At 50.9% G+C, this 23,614-nt stretch overlaps 2 protein-coding genes across 3 annotated transcripts in view; one reads left to right on the top strand and one right to left on the bottom strand.

The window, feature by feature from the left end:
- Positions 1-4,064: 4,064 nt before the first annotated feature.
- On the bottom strand, positions 4,065-11,291 carry SPMIP8 (sperm microtubule inner protein 8). The gene is given in 9 exon segments (XM_027977888.2): positions 4,065-4,230; positions 5,507-5,539; positions 5,889-5,953; positions 6,176-6,237; positions 6,647-6,821; positions 7,044-7,105; positions 10,136-10,391; positions 11,153-11,185; positions 11,187-11,291. Coding segments are annotated over 9 exon segments (822 nt in total). The 3' UTR covers positions 4,065-4,199.
- A 9,311-nt stretch (positions 11,292-20,602) lies between these two features.
- CNGB1 (cyclic nucleotide gated channel subunit beta 1) overlaps positions 20,603-23,614 on the top strand; it is a 66,324-nt gene continuing 63,312 nt past the window's right edge. For both annotated transcript variants that reach the window (XM_027977551.3, XM_027977552.3), the window contains exons 1-5: positions 20,603-20,752; positions 21,806-21,863; positions 22,173-22,245; positions 23,040-23,160; positions 23,256-23,301. In XM_027977551.3, the coding sequence (XP_027833352.2) occupies positions 20,603-20,752; positions 21,806-21,863; positions 22,173-22,245; positions 23,040-23,160; positions 23,256-23,301 (448 nt within the window). The remainder of the gene's footprint in view (positions 20,753-21,805; positions 21,864-22,172; positions 22,246-23,039; positions 23,161-23,255; positions 23,302-23,614) is intronic.

Raw genomic sequence — 23,614 nt, 5'->3', positions numbered from 1 at the left:
CATCTGAAGCAGAGGTGTTGACTCTGATCTCTGAGGCTCCTAAGAGACCTGAATCTGGGAAGGTGACGGGATCAACCTGTGGCCCCCTTTCCCCTCCCTGCCTCTCTGGGGCTCCAGTCTGCTCCCCCCCACCTGCCTCATTCTGGTCTCTTGGTTGTAACTGACAGAAACAGCATAAACTGGCTTAAGCAGCTGCCTTTCACTGTACCTGACCACACACAGATAACCTCTCCCACCTACCTACCCAGGAACCCCACAGTTTCCTGTGTTCCATTAACTCCATCCTTAGAGCACAGAATTTTCATGGGCAGACGTCCAACATTATGGCTAGGGGTACAAACTAGCACTGCCTTCTTCTTTCTTAAAAAATACATTTATTTGTTTTATTTGACATTGCTGGATCTTGGTTGTGGCGTGTGGCATGTAGTTCCCTGGCCAGGGACTGAACCCCGGAACCCCCTGCCCTGGGAGTGCAGAGTCTTAGCCACTGGACCACCAGGGAAGTCCCAGGCACTCTCTTCTCTAATTTCTGGCTTATCGTTCTCTCTGCCCAGCCACTGACAGCGTAGGGAGAGGGTGGTCCCTTGGGGTGAGGGGTGACATCTGGATGAGAGCCAGAGGACTGAGAGGGAGAGATTAACAGGGACTTCCTCGGCAGTCCAGTAGTTTGCTGCGCTTACACTGGCTGCAGGGGTCGTGGGTTTGATCCCTGGTCGAGGATCCTGCATGCTTCAAGGCTCAGCCAAAAAAAAAAAAAAAAAGAGAGAAACACTAACATAAATTTCACATTTTGGAGTTAATAATTCCCCCTGCATGGCTTGGGTGGGTGTACATTCCCTTGGGTCCTCAAAGTCATTGCCAGGGCAGGCTGGATCACCACAGACAACTCTCCCAGGGAGCCCACCATCTTGCTGACTTTGTGCGGCCGGCTCTGTGCTCAGCCCCACAGCGGAGCAGTGGGAGAGGACCCTGCTGTCCAGGAGTGGCGTCTGTGCCCATGAACCGTGGTGGCCCTGCTGTGCTCTCGTGGTTAAGAGCACCACAGTTAAGCCTGGCTGGAGTCCTGCCTCTGCCGCTCATAAGAACCAAAGCTTTGGGGAGGTTTGTGAATCTTTCTGGGCCTTATTTTCTTTATCTGTGAAATGGAGCCAGTAACACTCTCTTCTGGGCTTAGGGTGAGGGTCCCATGAAATGACCCATGTGGAGTGTTGGACATGTAGCAGTCACTGAGGAAAGCAGAGGACTGACTGGGAGGTCCGATGCAGAAGGGAGCAAGCCCCGCTCTCCCATCCGAGTGTCAGGGTTCTCTTTACCCTTCCCCACCACCCCCCAAACCCACTGTCACTTTCCTACCTACCAGTTCGTTGGAGCCTCATACCGGGCAGACCTGAGGATCTGCTTTGTGTTGACCCTTGAGAAGTCAGAGTCTTCGTGATGAGTCAGACAGTTCATGATGAGAGAGGCCTGGAATTGTGGGGGCGGGCCAGGTGGGCCAGGCAGGGGATAAGCAGTGGGGCAGGACAGTCCTAGGCTCTGAACCTCACAGGCCTCCACCTCCAGCCACTGGAGCTTGGGGCTCTGGTTCCAACCTACTCTTTGCTGGCCAGGAAGCTGGGAACAATGGCCGGGACTGGTGCTGGCACCCGGGCTGGCCAGGGGAGCAGGAGAGCTCTTCAACCAGCAGCGGGGGTGGGGGGGCGTGGTGTGGCCAGCCCTCTGGCCTGCTCTCAACTCCTTGAGGGATTGGAGCCACCGTTCCGCATCTTCCCATCTGTGCAGAGGCAGCTCCATACAGAGCCTTCGCCTGACTTCCCAGCCCCCAACTTCATCCCTTCTCCAGAGCAGGCCCCAGAGAGGACCACAAACTGCTCAAACCTTGGAGAGTTGCCCGGGCCTCCTCGCCTGGCCCAGGCTCGCCTGTGATAAGCTCCACATCCCATCCTCAAGCCGGTGCTTTCTTTGTTCCTTGAAGGTCATGCCTCTAGGAAAAGCCTTGGCTGCTATTGATTTTCATAGATCTACAAAGATTCTGGCAGGAATGCCCAGGCCTCCTCACAGGGCCTTGAAAAGGAGGTCGAGGGGAGGGGTGGGGGTGGGTCAGGGCTTCTGGGATCTCCCTCTTCACTCTGTGTTCATGTCCATCCCCATTCCTGCCTTTGCTCATCTGTAAGCATCACTGAACACCTGCTGTTTGCCAGACCCCGAGCTGGTGCAACTGGGCATGAAGGTAGGAATTGGGATGAGAGAGTTTTGAGGTTTTCATGTATATCAAAAGATAGGGTCAAAAATATCAAAGCTGCTGGAATACAGTACAAAATACTACCTGCAAGAGTCCTCCTCGACCCTCCCACCACCCTCCCTCAGCCAGGACCCTTCCTCCATCCCCGATCCTCCCCATTGCCAGGCTCAGGGTGAGAGTATGTGTCTTGTGTGTTACTCGGTAATAAACACAACTATTACTTTGTAGGAGTTGTTTCATTTCATCCAGGTCTTGTGTTGGTTCTGGGAGGCCCCAGGCCCCCTTCCTGAGTCCCAGATCCTACTGGACAGATGAGAGGCGGCCAGCAAATACAGTATTGCCCAAGAGCCTACTGTGGGCCAGAGGCTATGATTCCTGTCCTCATAATCTTGGGGAAGAACTGGGGAGAAGGGAAGACTGGGGAGAAGCCTGCCTGGAAGAAAGGATGAGATTTGGGTAGGAAGAGATGGCAAAAGCATTTCACGTGGAAGGAAGGCTTTGACCAAGGGTTAGGAGGCAGGCAAGACTCTGAGTGTTTGGAACAGCAAGGAGACTGGTGATGGGTTTTGGGCTGGGGTAATGCATTGAGGTCCAGGGCCTGGGTTGTGGCTTGGGGTCAGGCCAGGAAGGCCTAGAGGTGAGGCCATGGAAGCTGGGCTGTCCCCAAGGCAATGGCCACAGGGAGGATTTCTAAACTAATCTCTCTATGAGGAGCAAAGAGCCCCCTGGGACTGAGGGGACTTAAGGGCATAGAGGCAATGGTTCAGGCTCAGTGGCCTCTCTCCATCTCGTGGGACTTTTCAACCTGCAGGTGATGAGGAGGATGTAAGTCAGGGTTTCCTAACCTTTGTGGGCACTGACTCTCCTGAGAATCAAGTGAAAACAAGGAGATTTTCCATGGAAAATGCACATGTGAGTGGACCAACGGCTTTGCACATGATTTTGGAAGGTTCGTGGATCCCTGAAGTCCCAGATCATAGTGTCAGAAGTCCTGCTCAAATACTTTGTGAGCTTGGTGGCTACTGACCCTGATTTGGGCCTGTCCTTGTAGACTGGCCACAGGTGGGATGGTGTTTGGAAGATCCTGGAGCTAAGTGCTGAGGCTGGCTGCTCTAACCCCAGCCATACCGAGACATTCTTTACCCCTTTGAGCAGGGTTATTCTGGACTTGGCCCAGGAACACCCCTGGCTGTCTGCAGGGCATCAGACCTCCTTTGTGTAGGTTGGTAGGCAATCAGAACTAGTCCTGAAGCTTTGTGGACAGAGCAGATAACTTTTTGTTTCTGCAGTATATTCAGTGGCAATGCTCTGGGCAGAGGGAACCTTCTCTGAGTGGCCTCAGGCACCTCACCTTACTTCTACACTGTGTTGCTTCACCATGAATCGAGGCCCTGGGCCAAACCTCCAGGGCCTGACTCCGTTTCTCCAAGGGGACCCAGGCCCAGGGAAGCCCCCCAGCATATATTGGTATGGCAGGGGCATCTGAGAGAGGGGTCTTAAATCCCTTTTGTGCCCTCTCTTTTCTCTTTTTTGACTCAAGTTCAGAGTCTGAGGTGGAAGGGGCTTGCCTGCAGGCCTATAAGCAGTGGACAGGGGCACAGAGAGAACCTAATTCCCGGCCTGAGTTTGCACCTCATCCCCAGCTGGGGCTTGGGGCTTAGACCCTGACTCTCTGCCTGGGGTCACCAGGTACATCTTTCCTAGACTCCATCAGTCCTCCAGGAGAGGGCAGGAGGCAGGTTAGGGTAAAATATCATCATCCTGAGGTCCTGATCCTCCCCCAGCCTTTGCAACACACACACACACATACACACACACACACGGGTCAGGTGCCTCCCTGTGGAGTGTAAGGTTTATTTCTACTTAGGGAAATGGGTTATGGCCACCATATACCCTTGTCCTGCTGGGGAACGTGAGTGGCACAATTAGGCAGCCTGGGTGTCAGCCTCCTTTTCACAGATTAATGCCAGGGGGTCAGATAGTTGACACGACTGTGGAAAGAAACAGGGGTGAGGGTGGGGGCCTCCAGGGTGTCCTGGGGAAAAAATCAGGTTGTCCTTCTCTAGGTATTCCTCACAAAACCCACCTACCTGCCTTTAAGGCTCTGAAAACACAGCTTCCATCCTGTCTCTTACGGCTCAAGAGCCTTCATTGGCTCCCTATTTCCTTTCATATATTTTTGGCTGGTCCCTTTGATTTTCAAGCCCCGTTTCCAATTTGCCTCATTCTTATCTCCTGTGAGTCTGCCTCATTTTTCAATCATTTAGTGAACCTACTCTGGAAGGCATTATATACTAGTATAAAAAGAGATAGCATTCCCTTCTATGTGCAAGAGCAGGTGAGAGAAGACAGACTTTCATCAATATGGAATTATAATGCAATAGTCTGTGTGCTCCAAAATAGAGAGGGATGCACATGAGGTGACCCTCTGGAGGGGGTGGTTTGAGGTGGAGGGGAGGGGCAGAAGGTCAGAGAAGACTTCAAGAAGGATGGGACATCGGGGTCGGGCTTTAAAGAGTAAGGAGGAGTTTTCCGGGTAGAGATGGAAGGATCATTGAGGAGCTGAAACAGCACAAGCAAAGATGTGGAGTGCTCAGTTGTGTGGGTGGTTTGGGTTGCCCCCAGGAGTCTGGTACCACTGAAGTGTAGGGAATGGGACTGGAGAGGTGGGAGACAGCCAAGTTATGAAGGTGCTTGAGTATCTTGTATTCTCCTGTTGGGAACACTAGTCCCAGTCCTTACCACCTTACCTGCCTTCTGGAAGGCAAATTCTTGGCTCTTTCCATTATATTTCTTATACATCTCTTTACTCTTTCTGTCCCTGCTCTTTGCCCAGGTAAACCCCCACCCCGCTACTCCCCATCTTTGTCTTTTGTCCTGACTGGGCCAAATCGAGTGGACATGAGTTTGAGCCAACTCCGGGAGACGGTGAAGGACAGGGAAACCTGGCGTGCTGCAGTCTATGGGGTCGTCGCAAAGACTCGGACACGACTGAGGGGCTGAACAATAACTGCTCCCTCCACCTCCCAATAGGCTGCACTTTTGCCTGGAGAGGATCTCTCCAGGGGGAAGCCCTTCGAATCCTCCTGACATCACCCAGGAGGGTACCAATACCCTGGCACCTCCCTCATGAGGCTCTGCGAGTGGAGAGGGATCTGAGCATCGCCTGAGCACCGAGGCCGCCAAGCACGGTCCCACCGGAGACGTGGCCAGATGGGGCGGGAGCGGGGCGGAGTCATTCCCCGCCTCCTGCAGTTGGGGCCTTACCTGTAGTTGGAGCCGAAACGTCGGAAAGCATTCCTGAAATAGAGGAGGGTAAGGCCGAGGCGGAGAAGAGTGACCCTCTCTGGGAACCGCCACTCCGGGAGGTGCCATCCCACCAGGATTACACCGCACCTGCGCCCCACCCAAACGCCTCCACTCTGAAGGGTGGAGTTGCTGGGACTGGATGGCAGGATGCTCCGTTTGGTAGGAATTAAACATTTACTCATTTTGAAATTGCAATTTTCTTTTGGTGTTTTGGAGCCAATCGATGCTTTGGAGGTCTCACATTTTAAAGGGCCACTTGGTATGTGCTGGTGAAAGCTGCCAAGACCCCAGCCTCCTTCCCAGGTATGGGGTCCCCCGGGGTCTGTGTGGGGTCACTTACAGGGAGTCGAAAGGCAGGGGCTTCTGTCCATAGCGGTCCAGACTGGGATTCTGGTTAAGACAGAACTGGGGCGGGCCAGAGGGATGGGGGGTGTCTACTGAGGAGGGGGGACACGGACCTCGCCCCTCGCCGACGCCCCACACATTGCTGACTGCCGGAGATCTTGGCCTTCTGGGCTCTCGGAGACCCTAGTCCGGGTCTCTTCTCCCCCTCCCCGACCCCCGTGTTAGCAGCTCCTCTTCCACCCCGGCGTCCCCAGGGACCGGTCGGCGAGCAGCCCTTCCTACCCGCCAGCTCTGGGTCACCTCCGGCTTCAAGTACCGCACCGCATAGCCGCTGAAGCTCTCGACTGCGAAAAGACCGCTGGTCTCCGGCCCCACACCCGCCCTGAGCAAGCCCGCACCCCGGCTCTTACCTGCTCCCCGCCCCTAGGCCAAGCCACGCCTCACGCCTGCTCGTGGAACCAGTCCGACCTCCGGACTTCGTTCCGCCTGCCCTCCACCTCCGCCCCACTGGCTCCCGCTGTTCGGACCTGGCACCGCCCCCTCCCCAATATAAGCCCCGCCTCTGTGCCCCTCGGCCGGCCCGCGGGCCCCACCCTCCGAGTGCCGCGGCTGCCGCTCTTCCCCTGTCTTGTCAGGTTCCGCCCCGGAAGCCCCCTGCTCGTCTTTGGTCAGCGCTCGGGGTCCCAGCTCTATGGACCCAGCGGCTCAGCTGTCTCTCCCGCCCTAGGGCATCGTCCGCGCGGTTAGACTGACCCTTCTTGCTCGCGCAGGGCAGCTTGAACTCTCCCGCGGAGGACACGAATCGGGACCAGTCCTCGATGGCGCGCGTGAAGCAGGGCCAGTCGACCCTATTGATGCCCGGTGCGATGGGAGCCAGCTTTCCCTCGTGGTACCTGTTTCGGAGCCTCTGGCCGGTCTCCGTGATGTCCTGCCAGGAGGAAGGAAGTCAGGGAGCTGGGCGCACTCGAACCATCTGACCCAGGGGGCTCCCGAAGCCCCTGAAAGAGATGGGAAGGGCAGGGTAGGGTCCCAGAGAGGTAGCTGAGGAAGTGAGCGGAATGGAGATTGGGACCGGGGGTGCTTGGTGCTGGGTGCACAAAGGACCTTCGGGTCCTCTCTCCAGGGCAAACCAGGGACAAAGGACGCTCACCAAGCACTGCAGGGGTTTGTTGGGGACACCGAGAAGTGTGAAGTAGGCATTATCAAAGTCATCTGAAGGAGAGAGAGAAAGGGAGAGGAGTTAGTGCAGTTACCAGAAACAGGGTCATTGCCATGCATTGCCAGGGGGGATAATAAATTAATTTGAGCCCATGGAAAGAAATTGGCATTATCTATCAGAGCTATAAATACATGTATCTTTTGACCCTATACTCCTACTTCTGGGAGTTTATCCTATTTTATATTTTGCACAACTGGGAAATGATGTGGGTATAAAGTTTACTCATTTCAGCGTTGTTTGTATTATAATAGAAAATGACTGGAAAAAACCCAAGTGTCTGTCATTAAAGGAGTGGCTAAATAAACCATGATGCATCCTCACTATGCCTTGATTAAAAATAAAGTTCTTGATTCAAGAACTTCCAAGGTACAGAAGAGTATATGCCATGTGCTACCTTTGTCTTTAAAGACTAAAATTGAGACGATTGGAGGCAAACAAGAATATGCATTTTATTGCAACCTAACCACGTCATCAAGCAGCACCACTAACAGTCTGTTTGATGTTAGGTGCCCCCTGCCGAGCCATCATGGCAAATGCGGCATTCAAAACTTGTGAAAGCTTTTACAGTGGAGCCTCTACACCTAATTCCTGGTTTACAGAAACTAGACTATCAAGGTAAGCAACACCATAAGGAAAGAACTACTCAAATTCACGATGTAAGACTTGTCAACAACACAACTGTTTTGGATTTCTTAAAAAGTTGGTATTATGAGGGAAAAATGGAAAGTGGATAGATTGGTTTTAGACTAAGGCCCAAGAGACATGACAACCAACTACAAGGCACAATCCGAGATCAAATCCTGGTTCCAAAAATTTTTTAACAGTTGTGAAAGACATCTTTGGGGATAATTGGGGACATTTTAATATGGACTGAATATTGGATGTTAGGGAATTATCTTTAACTTTCCTAAATGTGATAATAGTAGGGAGTCATGTAGGAAGTTGTTTTTATCACTGGAAACTGATTGCTAAAGTGTGTTTGAGTGTGTGTATGTGTGTGTGAGAGAGAGATAGAGAGAGAAAGAGTGAAAATAAACATGGAAAACATTAATTGAAGCAGATAGAAGGTAATAAATGTTCAAATATTAGTCTTTCAACTTTCCTCTATGTTTGAATATGTTCGTAATTTAAAAAAAAAGCTGTAGAGGGAAAGAACAGATTTGTATTTGCAGTAGTAAAGAATGAAAGGATACATCAGGAACTCAGAGTGGTTGCCTGTAAGTGAGAATGAAGAGAATGAGGAAGAGCAAGAATTTTTTTAAAAGTACATTGTTACAACATTTTAAACCTGTGGCTCCATTGATTTGATTAAAACTTACTTGCAATAAAATGCATATCTAAATCAAGAGCTCTCCCTATAAATCTAGATTCCTGGCTTCTCCTGGGAGTTAGGAAATTGGTAGAACTGTGCTGACCCTTCCCACACAGCAGTCAAGGGGACCCTATAGCTGCTCCCCTTTATAGAGGGGTAGGTGAGGGGGCTCCACCTCGCTTTCACCCCACCCCCCACTGCTTCCCTACCCACTTCCCCTATTTGTGTTTTCCCTCTTGGCCCTGCAGGAGTCTCTGTGGGACCTCTGGAGATCCCCTATCATCTCTGACAGGCTCTTTGCATCTGTCACCTGAGCCTGAACCTGGGTGTCACCCTGGACTCCCCACTCTTGCCCCTCTACTCACACTGGTACCAAGTCCTATTCCTTTATCTCCTAAATACCTTCTGAGTCCCTCCCCTATAGCCAAGACACTGTCACTACCTCCTGAAGGCTGTGGTCCTTCCCAGTGTCCTAACCACTAACCCCTCCCCCATTATCCACTTCTAGTCCCTCTCGGTCACCCCCTCCCCAACACCCCAATGCTCAGACCTCTTTCCTGCTTAAAGTCTTCAGGGGTTCTTATCTACCTCCCAAGAAAGTCCAGATTGCTGAGCTCAACAACAGGGCCCTCCCTGAGCTGCATCCCCACCAGCAGCCACAGCTCCTGCTGCCCCCACGTACTTTGTCCTTGGGCCCAACCAAATCCCTCAAGTTCACCAACACCTCGAGCAGCTTCTTCCCTCCAGGCCTCTGTATGTGCTGCGCCCTCTAGCTAGAAGGCCTTTGTACAAAGTACAAACTCAAGTACAGACTCAAGTACAAAGCGGGCAATGAATAAATGTGCTGAAATGCATGCATGTGGGCATCTGCGTGGCACCCCTACCTCAGTGCCTAAGCTTCTCCGCCAGTGAAGAGTTCTTCCTTAGCCCCGTGTAGTCCTTAACCCCAGAGGCTTCCATGTTCCCCTCTCTTTCATGACAGGTATCTTTATCTTCCTTTTTCAAAGGGAGAGATGACTGGGCAGAAATTATTACTGCTGTTATTATTCTTCCTCTTTCTGCACTGCTGACCTCTGCAGTTCTCTCTCCATAAATAACAACAACATTATTGTTGAGCACATAGTATGTGCTAGGCACTACTCTAAGCAGTTCTCATGCCTCATCTCACTTTAATCTCACAAAGTTAATCTCAAACCAGTTGATCCTAAAGGAAATCAGTCGTGAATATTCATTGGAAGGACTGATGCTGAAGTTAAAGCTCCAATACTTTGGCCACCTGATATGAAGACATCACTCACTGGAAAAGATCCTGATGCTGGGAAAGACTGAAGGCATAGGAGAAGGGGGCAATCGATGATGAGATGGTTAGATAGCATCACCGACTCAATGAACAAGAATTTGAACAAACTCCAGGAGGTAGTGGAGGACTCCCATGGGGTCGTCAAGAGTCATTTCTGACTTATTGGCTGAACAACAACAATCTCCCAATAGCCCTGAGAGGCCACCCTGTTAGCATTCTAATTTTCCTGATAGGGAAACAGAGGCTCAGACCTGGAGGATTTTCAGGCAAGGAGGAGCAGAGCTGGGACTAGTCCCTCTAACCCTTTCATCTGCCACTCCTGGCTTCTCCCTCTGAGATCTCTCTCCTCCAAACCACCCACGCCTTCCCCTAAGGCCCCGAGGGCCACCAGCAGTGGCCAGGTGGCCCGACCTTTGCGGCAGTAGGTGGTGGACTGGCAGTGCTCGTCGGAAAGGCAGGCCTTGACAGAGTCCATGTCCATGCGGCGCAGGCTGGGCAGGGCTGGGTGGTAGAGCTGCTGCTTCACGCCGGCCAGCTGGTTGCGCCGCCGGGGCATGGGCAGGAGGATGGCTGGGGATGCGTACACGTGGGTGGAGCCATCCTCCCAGGGCACCAGGTCGATGATGCGGGCCATGGCTGGGTGGCGGAGACACCTGCAGCAGACACCCTTCTGTGTGGGAACACAGCCTTGGCCAGTGCTGACTTGCCATCCAACAGGTATTGAGCACCTACTGTGAGCCAGGAGCTGTGGCGGGGTCAGGGACACTCAGAAACACACAGACACACACACATACACACACACTCACAGAGCATGTGCTAAGGGCTCTGGCAGAGGTCCGTACAGGAGGGGGTGTATGTGGGGAGGCTGGGGCTGGGGCTTTCAGGGAATTGTCTAAAAGAGATGCCATTTGTGTCTATTCTGCAATAATGAGTAGGGAGCAACAGCAGCAAGTGGGTTCAGAAGTGAGCTCAGCCTGCCTCTGGGTAATTAATTATGGATTTCTGGCATTAGCTCAGGTACCTGGCATTTGCTCAACATTCTACAGGGAGACATGGGGAAGTTTTACATAAGGGGAGAAACGTAATGGATATGAACTAGGAAAAAATATGGCTGGTTCTCCAGCACTCCCTTTTAAAAAGCAGATATTCCCAGAGCCTTTGAGTCATTTAAACTTCAATGAGAATTTGTTGAGTCTGGTTGCTTCCTTTCTGACCCTAGTGGGAGCTGAGAGATGGAGGAGGGCAACAGGGAGGTGGATAAGAGGAGAGAGGACCTTTAGAGGGGAGAGGGCATGACGACTGGATGGGAAAGCTGCCCCAGGGGCTGGGCCTTCGAAGGGAGGGGCAAGGAATGGGAGCAGTGAGAGGAGGGGGAGGGTGGACCCCTTGCCCCCCATCCACCTATGTAGTACCTCACCTGCAGGCCACCAGCCCCAGGTGCACAGGCTTATAGAGATTTTCTCCTCCTTTGCCTGCTCAGTGGGGAAGAGAGGTAGAGAGATGGGCCAGGCCCCAGTGCCTTATGAGACAGGAGAATAAAGGGACATTCTGCAGAGACAATGCCCATTGCAGACTCATTGTGAGGGCACTGGCTCCTTGGCAACCCTGGCAACCACAGGCTCTGAGGAGAAGAGCCTGCTGCCCCCTTGAGTCCTTACACTGGCCCCCTTGTTCAGCCTGCCTGAAGGTTGCTTGTCTCTGGGGCTCACACAGGATGGGCATGTTGAGAAAATCAGACAAGGAACTGGGGCTTCCTGGCGGTAACCATGGTAGGGCTGGCCAGGGCAGGCTGTATGACCTTAGACTGGTCACTGTCTCTCTCTGGGCCTCAAAGTTCCCATCTGTGTTAGGCAAGGATCCTGGGCCCTGTCAGGAGGGGTATCTGAACTGGCAGGGTGTTTCTCTCCTTGCAAACCTCAGGGAAGAGGGCACTGCCCTGCCTGCCAGTCCTTGAGGCTCCAAAGGTGGAGATTAGTGGCTGCCAGGATTCAGGGTCAGCATAAGGGGATCAGTGAGATTGGTGACCTCAGCACGACAGGGATTATCAGATGATACTCCATGGCCAGCCCCCTGTAGGCCTGCAGCTTCCCTCCCACCTTCCCAAAGCGAGGTCATGAGAGCCTAAGCCAAGCACCCTGAGGTGGTCAGAACCACTGAGGGAGATCCCTGGCAGTCTAGTGGTTATGACTCAGCGCTTTCACTGCTGTGGCCCTGGGTTCAGTCTCTGGTCGGGGGATTAAGATTTTTGCAGATTACATAGTGCACCGAAAAAAAAAAAAAAAAAAAGAATCACTGGAAGTGGGAAACCCTTCCACCCCCATGAGGGAACCCTGTGGAGACGCTAACTTATTTGCACATCTTGGCATGTGCTTTGCATACACCTGTCCACTTGCTGAGCCTAATGGGCCATCTTGGGACCCCTGCTGTGAGATTCCTGTGGGATTTGGCTCCCTAGCTGCTCCTCCTCGAGCGTAGTGTTCCATGCAGCCCCTAGACCAGCATCTCCAAGTCCCACCCCTTAGAGAAAAATTTCCTAGAGTTGACTTCATTCACCACCTCATAGAAAATTTTTCACTCTTTTAAAGTTAAAAATATAACAAAATCCAGGGACTTCCCTGACAGTCCAGTCATTAAGACTCCATGCTTCCAACGCAAGGGGTGTGGGTTGGGGAGTCCCTGGTTGGGGAGCTAAGATCCCGAATGCCTCCCAGCCAAAAAACAAACAAACAAAAAAAAAGAAACAATACTGTAACAAATTCAATAAAGACTTTAAAAATGGTCCACATTAAAAAAAATCTTAAAAAATAACAAAATCTAAAAAGCGCTTAAATATGTAATATAACTCATAATTACTGGACTTCCCTGGTGGCTCAGAGGGTAAAGCGTCTGCCTGAAATGGGGGAGACCCAGGTTTGATCCCTGGGTCGGGAAGATCCCCTGGAGAAGAAAATGGCAACCCACTCCAGTATTCTTGCCTGGGAAATCCCATGGAATGAGGAGCCTGGTGGGCTACAGTCCACCAGGTCGCAAAGAGTTGGACACGACTGAAAAAGTGAGACTTGTAACCACCATTCGGGTCAAGACAGGGGTACTACTTGGCAAAACAGTGTAGCAGTCTCTTGAAACATAAAACATTAATTTACCATGAGTGTGTGTGTGTGCTAAGTTGCTTCAGTCGTGTCTGACTCTTTGTGACACCATGGACTGTAGCCCTCCAGGTTCCTCCACCCATGGGATTCTCCTGGCAAGAATACTGGAGTGTGTTGCCATTTCCTTCTTCAGAGGATCTTCCCGACCAGGGGACTGAACCTTTCATCTCTTGCATCTCCTGCATTGGCAGGTGGGTTCTTTACCAATAGCACCACCTGGGAAGCCTTAAATTTACCATATGACCCTGAAATTCTACCCCTAAGAATCTTCCCAGGAGAAATGAAAATATATGTCCACACAAAGACTTGCATACAGATGTTCATAGCAGCGTTCATTATAATAGCCAAAATATGGAAACAATTTAAGTTGACTAATGGATAGATAAACACACTGTGATATATCTATACCATGGAATACTCTTGGGAATGAAAAAGGTAAGAATTATGAATACATGCCACACTGTGAACAACCATCAAAACATTATATTAAATGAAAGAAACCAAATACAAAAACACTCTACACATTATACAATCCATCTGTGTGTGATGTCTAGAAAAGTTACATCTTTAGAGACAGAAAACAGTTTAGTGGTTGCCTGGGCCTGGGGGTGGGAATGGGGAATGACTAATGAGCATGACGGAGAAGGCAATGGCGCCCCACTCCAGTACTCCTGCCTGGAAAATCCCATGGACGGAGGAGCCTGGTGGACTGCAGTCCATGGGGTCGCTAAGAGTCAGACATGACTAAGCGACTTCACTTTCACTTTTCGCTTTCATGCGTTGGAGAAGGAAATGGCAACCCACTCCAGTGTTCTTGCCTGGAGAATCCCAGGGACAGGGAGTCTGGTATGGTAGGCTGCCATCTATGGTGTTGTACAGAGTCACACACGACTGAAGTGACTTAGCAGCAGCAGTAGCCATGAACATGAAGGATCTTATTGGGGGTGATAGAAATGCCCTGAAGTAGTTATGCCAAAGCCTTTGACTGTGTGGATCACAGTAAACTGTGGAAAATCCTGAAAGAGATGGGAATATCAGACCACCTAACATGCCTCTTGAGAAATCTGTATGCAGGCCAGGAAGCAACAGTTAGAACTGGACATGGAACAACAGACTGGTTCCAAATAGGAAAAGGAGTACATCAAGGCTGTATATTGTCACCATGCTTATTTAACTTCTATGCAGAGTACATCATGAGAAACGCTGGACTGGAAGAAACACAAGCTGGAATCAAGATTGCCGGGAGAAATATTGATAACCTCAGATATGCAGATGACACCACTCTTATGGCAGAAAGTGAAGAGGAACTAAAAAGCCTCTTGATGAAAGTAAAAGAGGAGAGCGAAAAAGTTGGCTTAAAGCTCAACATTCAGAAGACGAAGATCATGGCATCCGGTCCCATCACTCCATGGGAAATAGATGGAGAAACAGGGGAAACAGTGTCAGACTTTATTTTTTTGGGGCTCCAAAATCACTGCAGATGGTGATTGCAGCCATGAAATTAAAAGACACTTACTCCTTGGAAGAAAAGTTATGACCAACCTAGATAGCATATTCAAAAGCAGAGACATTACTTTGCCAACTAATGTCCGTCTAGTCAAGGCTATGGTTTTCCAGTGGTCATGGATGGATGTGAGAGTTGGACTGCGAAGAAGGCTGAGTGCCGAAGAATTGATGCTTTTGAACTGTGGTGTTGGAGAAGACTCTTGAGAGTCCCTTGGACTGCAAGGAGATCCAACCAGTCCATTCTGAAGGAGATCAGCCCTGGGATTTCTTTGGAAGGAATGATGCTAAAGCTGAAACTCCAGTACTTTGGACACCTCATGCGAAGAGTTGACTCACTGGAAAAGACTTTGATGCTGGGAGGGATTGGGGGCAGGAGGAGAAGGGGACGACAGAGGATGAGATGGCTGGATGACATCACTGACTCGATGGACATGAGTCTGAGTGAACTCCGGGAGTTGGTGATGGACAGGGAGGCCTGGCGTGCTGCAATTCATGGGGTCGCAAAGAGTCGGACACGACTGAGCGACTGAAATGAACTGAACTGAACTGAGTTTATTTTTTGAAAGTAGATGTCGCATTGTCCAGTCAATTTACTAAAAATCATTGAGCTGTACACTTAAAATGGGTGTTTTATGGCATACAAGTTATACTACAATAATGTTTTTAAAATTTGAGGTCAGCTAAAGAAAACATGTTAGAGCCCTGCCAATCCCTAGGAGCTTCCACAGCCCCTTTTCCAATCCCACCTCCTGAAAGAAGTAACCAGTCTGCTGGCTGAGTAGTATAACCACCTGCTTTTCTGTTTTTCATTCCTAAGGTTTTTTTCCCATGTGGACCATTTTTAAACTCTTTATTGAATTTGTTACAATATTGCTTCTGTCTTATGTTTTTTGGCCCTGAGGCATGCGGGATCTTAGGTCCCTCACCAGGGATCAAACCCACACCCCCTGTAATGGAAGGTGAAGTCTTAACCACTGGACTATCAGGGAAGACCCCTCCACTTCTCTTTGAAGTTTCATTATCTACATTTGCAGCCAGATAGACAAGACAGGCTGATAATGCTCTTTCTCAGCTTTGTATGTACAAACCACTGGGATCTTTTGAGTCTGGCTTTTTATTATCTGTGTATATGTTTAGGAGAGTCATCCAGTGGGGTGTGGCTGAGCCCCATTCACTTTCCTCACCCTAGAGCCCACTACTCTTCAGCCAGGCTGAAGTGGGACTCTGCCCACTGCCCAGGCTCCAGGTTGCCCAGCCTGGGGGCACAGCTCAGCCTCTGCTCACCTGGTGCTCTCAGGAAAGCACTCCTCTTCACAATACACTCACCCATCTTGGCTGCAGCACACTCCACTTCGTAGTCCTCCTCCTCCCTTCCCAGCAGCTCCTTCAGTTTCCTTTCCCAGCCCCTCCTCCTTTTCCCCAAATCACACCAAGCCAGTGTGCTCTAGGCATCATCTTCGGTCCTTCTCTTCTTTACACTGGATTCAATCAGTCCTGCAACTTTAACTGTCATTTACAAGCTGAGTTGATGCCTCCAAAATTTCTATCTCCAGGCATCCGGCTCTCCTAAACTCCAATCCCACCACCTTCCCCACCCCCGCCACCGCCACAACACTCACACACCTCTTGTTACCCGCTGTACACTCCCACTTGGATGTCTCTCAGACATCATAACCAAGTGGAGCTCATGACTTCTTTCAAAACTCTTCCCAAGCTGAACACCCTCAACACCTCCCTCTTCCCTCCTCTCCCCTTTCTCTTTCCTGCCACCCTAGTCCAAGCCTTGTCATCTCTGCCCTGGCCTCCGTTGAGGAGGTGTCACCAATGATACAGGCCATCACTTGGGCACCCACGAAGAGTAGGAGAGCTGGCTCTTTCTAGAAGGGGTCTGGCTGGAGATGCCTGGGGGAGGAGCGCTGATCCTCAGCAGCCGGGTATTGGCAAAGCATGGCCGGGGCCACCTTGATCTCTGCCATTGGTGTCCAACCTTGCTGACAGAAAGAGCATTCTCTGATACCAGTTGCCTTGCGGGTGAGTTGCATATCTGAGTTTTAGCATAAGGAGAGCCCACGGGTCATCCAGTCACAAAGTGGCTTGCTCCTCCACTACCTCTGGACTGGTTTCTTGCTTCCACACCTGCCCACCAGATAGCAGCCTCACAGATTGTGTCCAGCCCCTGTTTTAAACTGAACCATCGTGGGCTTCCATGGGCCATCAGCTAAAACCCAAGCTTCTGACTGCGGCTTACAGGCCCTGCCTGATCTGTCCTGGACCTCATCTCCTACCACTCTCCCCTACCCCCACTAAGCCCCCAGTCCCACTTTGTCCCTCAGGTGCATCCAAGCTTATTTCAGCCTCAGGACCTTTATTTACCCTTCCAGTGTCCTCTGTCTGGAACACCATTCACTTAAATCTTATATCTCAATGCAAATATTTGCCTCTGCATAGAGCCACCTACACCCACCCCCACTCTTCATCACCTCATACATGTTTCTGCTCTGCGTGTTTCTTTCATGGCGCTCAGCATATCTGCAATATTTTTAAACTCATTGTTAATCTTTTTTATTTCTGAATCTTCTGTTGGAACAGAAGTTCTGTGAGGGCAGGTCAGATTTCTGTCTTTCTCAGTGTGCAGAGGCTGGCAAGCTGCCTGGCACATAGGCAAGGCTGAGAAATGTAGATAATCAAGTCAAGTCCCCTATTGTTCAGTTGCTAAGTCATGTCTGATTCTCTGTGAGTCTGTGGACTTCGGTATACCAGGCTCCTCTGTCCTCCATTATCTCCCAGAGCTTGCTCAAACTCATGTCCATTGAGTCAGTGATGCCATCCAACCATCTCATCTTCTTTTGCCCTCTTCTCTTTTTGCCTTCAATCTTTCCCAGCATCAGGGTCTTTTCCAATGAGTGGGCTCTTCCCATCAGGTGGCCAAAGTATTGGAGCTTTGGCTTCAGCATCATTCCTCCCAATGAATATTCAGGGTTGATTTCTTTAGGATTGACTGGTTTGACCTCCTTGCAGTCCAAGGGCCTCTCAAGAGTCTTCTCCAGCAGAATTTGAAAGTATCAGTTTTTAAGTGCTCAGCCTTCTTTATGGTCCAACTCTCACACCCGTACAAGACTACAGGAAAAACCATAGCTTCAACTCTACAGACTTTTGTTGGCAAAGTGATATCTCTGCTTTTTAAGTCCCCTGCCTTTTGCTAAACAGCCCACCGCCCTGCCCCCAACCCAGGTCCTATCACCTCACTGAACTCTTTTGCTCTGGGTCTCTGTCCCTCTCCCCTTCTCCCCTGAGATCACCATCTCCTCTTTAGGGTAGGACTTCAGTTCAGGAGGCCAGCTTGAGTGCAGTCAGTCATCAGTCCTTGGATCCTCTCTAAAGGCCCAGCCCTGGGACTACAGCCACTCTGGTGGATCCCGAGGCAGGGGTGCTGAGACCCTGCCCAAGCTGTAGAAGATTCTGGGACAGAAAGATGCTGCTTGAGTCCCTCCGCTGGGGCTGGAGAGCTGGGGTGTGCCTGCTGCCACTGCTGACGGAGAGTTGATGAGCCTCTGTTACCTTGAGGAGTCTCCCAGGGTCCCCTGGGGGCTGCAAGCAGTTATTCTCCCACCTTCACTAGGTGGGTTGGCCAAGGTCTATGGGGAATCACGATGCCCTAAGCAGGGTCGCATGGGGCTCCTTCCCTGAGGCCCAGATCCCTGCTGGCCTCTGGGGGGTTTCTGACAGCTCCCTTGGCATCGATCGCCTCTCTTCCACCACCACCTCCCCACCCTCTCTAGCGTCTCCTAATCCTTTGCACACGGCCCTGCTGCCGCCAATTAATCCCTGCTGTGTCCAAGAGGCCATCCGAGAGAAGCAGGAAGAAGGCAAGTCCCGGCTGGTGGACGGCATCCGAGCAGGTAACTCAGGGTGAGGTGGCAGCTCTGTGGGACCCCTGATGGGACCCCTTCCATGCTCTTCTCCCAGCAAGGCATTTAGACATGGAGAATCTGGCAAGGCTGGAGACCTGAGGCTTGTTTTTCCCTGTGAGGCTCAAACCTTAGTGAATCTCCAAGGCGGCTTGTGAAATACGGATTCCAGGTCCTGCAGTGTGTTTATAGAGGGGCCTAGGAATCTGCACCCCCCAGCTTCCCTGGAAAATTGTGAAAGGCTGGTCGTCCAGGTACCATTGTTGCTCTGAGTACCACTCTCAGGCCCTCTTCCTGCCTATGCCTCCCTCATCAATGTGGAATCAGCAGCGACAGGGCAAAAAGATGGGATGGAATCTGCACATGTTTCTATCCAGGAGGAAATGGCTGGGGAAAGAAGGAAAATTGGTGTGGGGAAGGCTCCCCTAGTCATTTCCAAAAGGTTCAGAAACACAAGCCAGAATAGCTGCCTGCTGGGAAATGGCTCGTAGGACTGGGGTGCAGAAGCAGCCAATCCTGGGCAAATGTCGGCACATCCAGGTAGGTGTGGGACACTTGGAGTCAGGCCAGACTGAGCATAAGCGCAGCTGGGTCACTTACTGGCTGTGTTACTTTGGGCAGGTCTCCTGACCTCTCTGTGCCTCCATTTCCTTAGCTATAAAGCGGCGATGAAAAAATGCTTATTTTCCTGAGGCTGAGGAGGAGGCAGAGGTGAGAACAAGGATGAAATGATCGTGGCTTATGGAGCTGCCTGTGTCTGGCTGGGGTGGTGAAATCTGCCATCCTAAACATGCCATGTGGGGCTCTGCCAACCTTGGAAATCACCAAGGTTGTCGACACCCCCACACCCAACAAGGACAGGGAAGACCAGAGATGTTGTGTCTGGCCCAGGTTCACACTGTTGGCAGCTGAGCCAGGGATCTGACCCCCTCACTAAGAGCTGTGTCCCAAACCACAGCTTCACTAAGGAGGAGTTGGGCTGCAGATGCCAGAGTGGAGACAGAAGTCGGGGCTGTGAGCAGAAGGGCAGGCAGTGTGGAGCTGGACCCTGGGGCAGGGATCCTGGGCCTGTGATTGCCCTTTGCAGCCCTGGACCAGGGTTCCTGGCAGTGGAGGGACAGAGAAGTGCTCTACTAATACCTTGGCTGCCCGTGGCCAGGGGAAGGAGGACACACCATGCCAGCACAGCCTCAAAAAGGTCCTATAAGGGCTGGAGTTTGCATATATTGATCTGTGTGATACTTGCTGGGCTGGGCCATCCTGCAGGAGTATAATCTATAAGGTCAGGGCTGCCCATTCCCTAAAGATATATGAAGCCAGAATCTGAACCCATGTAAAGTAGCTATTGCAGTAAACCATGAAAAAAGGAGCCTGTTATTTTATCTTAAAATTTTCTAAATCATGAAAATATGTTAATTTTTATATTAAACATAAAAGTTATTTTCCATTCATATACTGCTCATCATGTATTTAAAAAAATTTATAATGGGGTTCTGCTGAACATAATTAAAATTAGCATTTTTGCTTGACATCCAATAATAGTCACAGCCAACATTTATTAAGCTTTCATCACGTGGTAGTCATTCTTCTCATCAGTTTGTTTTATCCTCACAATTATCTCCACAAGATAGCTACTGTTAATGTCCCCATTTTACAGACAAGCAAACTGAGGCATAGAGCATTTACTTGATTTGCTCATGACTGGAGTCTGGAGCCTGTAGGTCTTTCCATGTTAGTTCAAATGGATCTATTTAAAATCAATGACTCCATAATATTCCATTATTGGATATTTATTTATTTATAATATTTATTTATAATATTTCCATTATTGGATGAGCAATTAAGTACTTCCCAATAACCAGTCTCCTACAGGCTTTCCTGGTGGCTCAGCAGTAAAGAATCTGCCTGCAAAACAGGTTCAGTCCCTGGGTTGGGAAGATGCCCTGGAGAAGGAAATGGCTACCCACTCCAGTATTCTTTCCTGGGAAATTCTGTGGACAGAGGAGCCTGGTGGTTACAGTGGGCTCACAAAAGAGTCAGACACGACTTAAGCGACTAAACAACACACGGATGGATATGTGGATATTTTTCATCTTTTTCTCTAACATTGTCACGATCCACCTCTTTACACATATGTTTGTGGGCTTGAATGTTTCTATAAGGAAAAAACCTGGAAGTATAATTGCAAAAATGTATTTTAAAGATGGTGAGCGAAAAAGAAAATATGTAACTCACAAAAGCAGCCCATGAAAGGTAGGAGCAACCATGAGCTCTCAGGGGATACTGAAGGACTTTTGTCCCCTACAGGTGTCAGGATGTTGAGCTGGGTCCAGAGGGTGCTGCCTCAGCCCCCAGGGACTCCTCAGAAGACCAAGCAAGAGGAGGAGGGGACAGAACCAGAGCCAGAGTTGGAGCCGAAGCCTGAAACAGCCCCCGAGGAGACTGAGATAGAGGAAGTGTCCCTGGTGAGAACTGAAGGGCCAGGAAGGTCACGCTGGCCTCGCTGCTCAGAGAATCCCCGGCTTGGATCAGTTGCCCCCACCCAGCTTCCACAACAGAGAAAGTTGGGGCCAAAAGGAAATGTGGGGGGCGTGGGTATCCTGGTTCTATAAACAGCCAGATAGTAAACATTCTAAGCTTTGTAGGTCACGCTATCTCTGTTAATTACTCAATTCTGCCACTGTAGTGTGAGAACAGCCATGGACAATATATAAATGAATGAACATGGTGGCTGTGTTCCAATAAAGCTTTATTTGCAAAAGCAAGCACTAGGCTGGATTTGGCTCACTGGCCATTGTTTTTTAACCTCTAGAGTCTAAAACAGAATTAATCAAAGTAGCCAAGCCCAGAACCATTTGTTGCCAGTCCAGGAGGAGACCAGGAGCTTGCCAGAGATAAATCTACTATATATTAAGCACACTGCTTAGTTCAGCTGGTATTGTTTTGCAGGACGACTTTCTCCTTAAAGGAAGCAGGGTGTTGATAATACAATCTGCTGCAAACCTCTTAAACATTGTGGACCAGTAACAGTTTGCAGACTGCTACTGGTTCCTGGTCCACACCTGGGACAGCTCTAGATTTATATACATATTTTGTGCACCTGTGCATGTATGCACATCTCTGTATTTGTGTGTTAATAGACCTGAAATAATGTGTTTATGAGTGGATATTTGTATGTCAGTGCAAAACCACAAGTATATTTGTATACACCTATATATGTGTGTGTGTATGTTTATGTGACTGGGCATATGCATGTACGTGTGTACAAACAAATATCCGTGTCTGGGTCTATATGCAAACGTTAAGTGTATGCACACTTGAGTGGGGCAGCTTTCTGGGCGAGGTGGTAGACCTTTGTCTCCCAGGTGGGAGGTGAGGCCCTAGGATTTCAGAGACCACTGTGAGAATAGAGCTGTTTGGTCCTGCGGGGGCTCAGTCATGGGTGGGTCAAGGGCTGCTCTGCCTGTACCAGGGCTGGCATCACTGGGGGCTCACATGGCCCTGTTTGAACCCTCCAGCCACCGGAGGAGCCCTGCGTGGGGAAGGAAGTGGCTGTGGCTACTCTGGGTCCTCAGGGTGAGTGCTGGAAGCTCTGGCCAGTGGGTTGGGGGAGGGTGGGGAGGGAGAAGGGCTGTATCCTCCACTTAGAGCCCAGTAGCAGCCCATGAGATTGGCCCATGAGTGCCCCCTGACAGATGAAGAAACTGAGGCTCAGGAAGCTAAGGGCAGACTCCTGGGGACTTTCTAGCTGAGCTGAGCTGGGACTGCAGGCTTCCAACTCCCTCAGGGTTCTCCCCTCTCCTCCGCCTCTGCCTTGACCTCCCCAGCAGGTAGAAACGGGCCTCTGAGAGGGTCTAGTCCTAAAGTCAGAGGGGCTCTTTCCAGGAACCCAGGAGACTGCTCTCACTCCGCCCACATCCCTCCAGGCCCAGGTCTCTGTGGCTCCCGAAGCTCACAGGTACTACAGCACCCTCCCCTCTCCTCAGGGCCAGCCCCCCACCCAAGCTAGGGAGTCATTGAGGAGGCGGGGAAGGCCACTGCTCTCTGCTCTGCAGTCATTCCCAAGCAAAGGCCCAGGTGACCCTAGGAATTGGCTGAGGGGAGCCTCAGGCAGAGGAGGGGGGTCTCCTGGGCCAAATCAACCATACGACCAAGAGAAATGGAGGCTGGGGACCAGAGATTTCTCAGTGCTCGGGCGAAATGCAGGTTTGGTGTGGCCAGAGCTTCTGATTTTCCCCATGAAGACAGGAAATCCAGACTTTCCCATGAAATCTCCCCAAAAGGTCACATTTTAGACCCTGGGTGGTTGCCCCAGTGAGCATGTCTGTGGGGGGCGCAGGTTGGCCTCAGACGGTGAGTCTATGATTCTGTCTAGGCTGACAAGCCTCTGTCACAACACCCCACAGGAAACCCTCAACCCTTCCAGAACACAAGACATGAGCCAAGTGCAGGAGGGGCCCCTTAGAGACAGGCTAACTGGACACAAGGATAATTGGCTGATGTTTTACTGAGTATCTCAGCAGGGTGGGCTTTGAATGGCATGGGGCAGGCCTGGCCTCACCAAGCATTGGTGTCCCCCCATTTTCCAGAGAGGGACACAAGGCTCCTAGAGGGAGTTGATGTGTCTGAAGAATCACAGTGGGAGATAGAGGCATGGGGTTCAAACCAAGTTCTTTAGGATGCTGTGGACTGCCATGCTGACCAGGGAAGGGTTGGGGGCGTTGAGGGCAGGCCAGTCTCTCTGTCCCTCAGTGGTCCCAGAGGCTGGATGCTGACCTGGCTCAGGAAGGGTGTGGAGAAAGTTGTCCCGCAGCCTGCCCACAGCAGCAGGCCCTCCCAGAACATTGCTGCAGGCCTGGAGAGTCCAGATCAGGTACTGCTGGGGTTGGGAGCTCCGGTGGGTCGGGGGGAAGGGGCGGGAGGGAGGCCAGCGCACCTGTATCCTTTGCCCACGTCTGTCTGTCTCAGCAGGCAGGAGCACAGGTCCTTGGGCAGTGCGGCACTGGGGGCTCAGGTAAGGACAGGAGGCCAGATGGCATTATAGTGGTGGGTTTAGAGGCTGCTAGGACTTCCCTAGTGGCTCAGTGGTAAGCAGTCTGCCTGCCAATGCAGGAAATGCAGGTTCAGTCCCTGGGTTGGGAAGATCCCCTGGAGAAGGAAATGGTAACCCATTCCAGTATTCTTGCCTGGACAATCCCATGGACAGAGGAGCCTGGCGGGCTACAGTCCATAGGGTTACAAAGAATCAGACATGACTGAGCAACTGAGGACTGAGGGGCTGCTGGGTTGGGCCCAGCTCTTGGGGAAGAGTCCATGGGGCCAGAGCC

Source organism: Ovis aries, chromosome 14 (assembly GCF_016772045.2).
Source record: "Ovis aries strain OAR_USU_Benz2616 breed Rambouillet chromosome 14, ARS-UI_Ramb_v3.0, whole genome shotgun sequence".
NCBI classification, from domain to species: Eukaryota; Metazoa; Chordata; class Mammalia; order Artiodactyla; family Bovidae; genus Ovis; species Ovis aries.
This window is presented reverse-complemented; position numbering and strand designations above follow the sequence as displayed.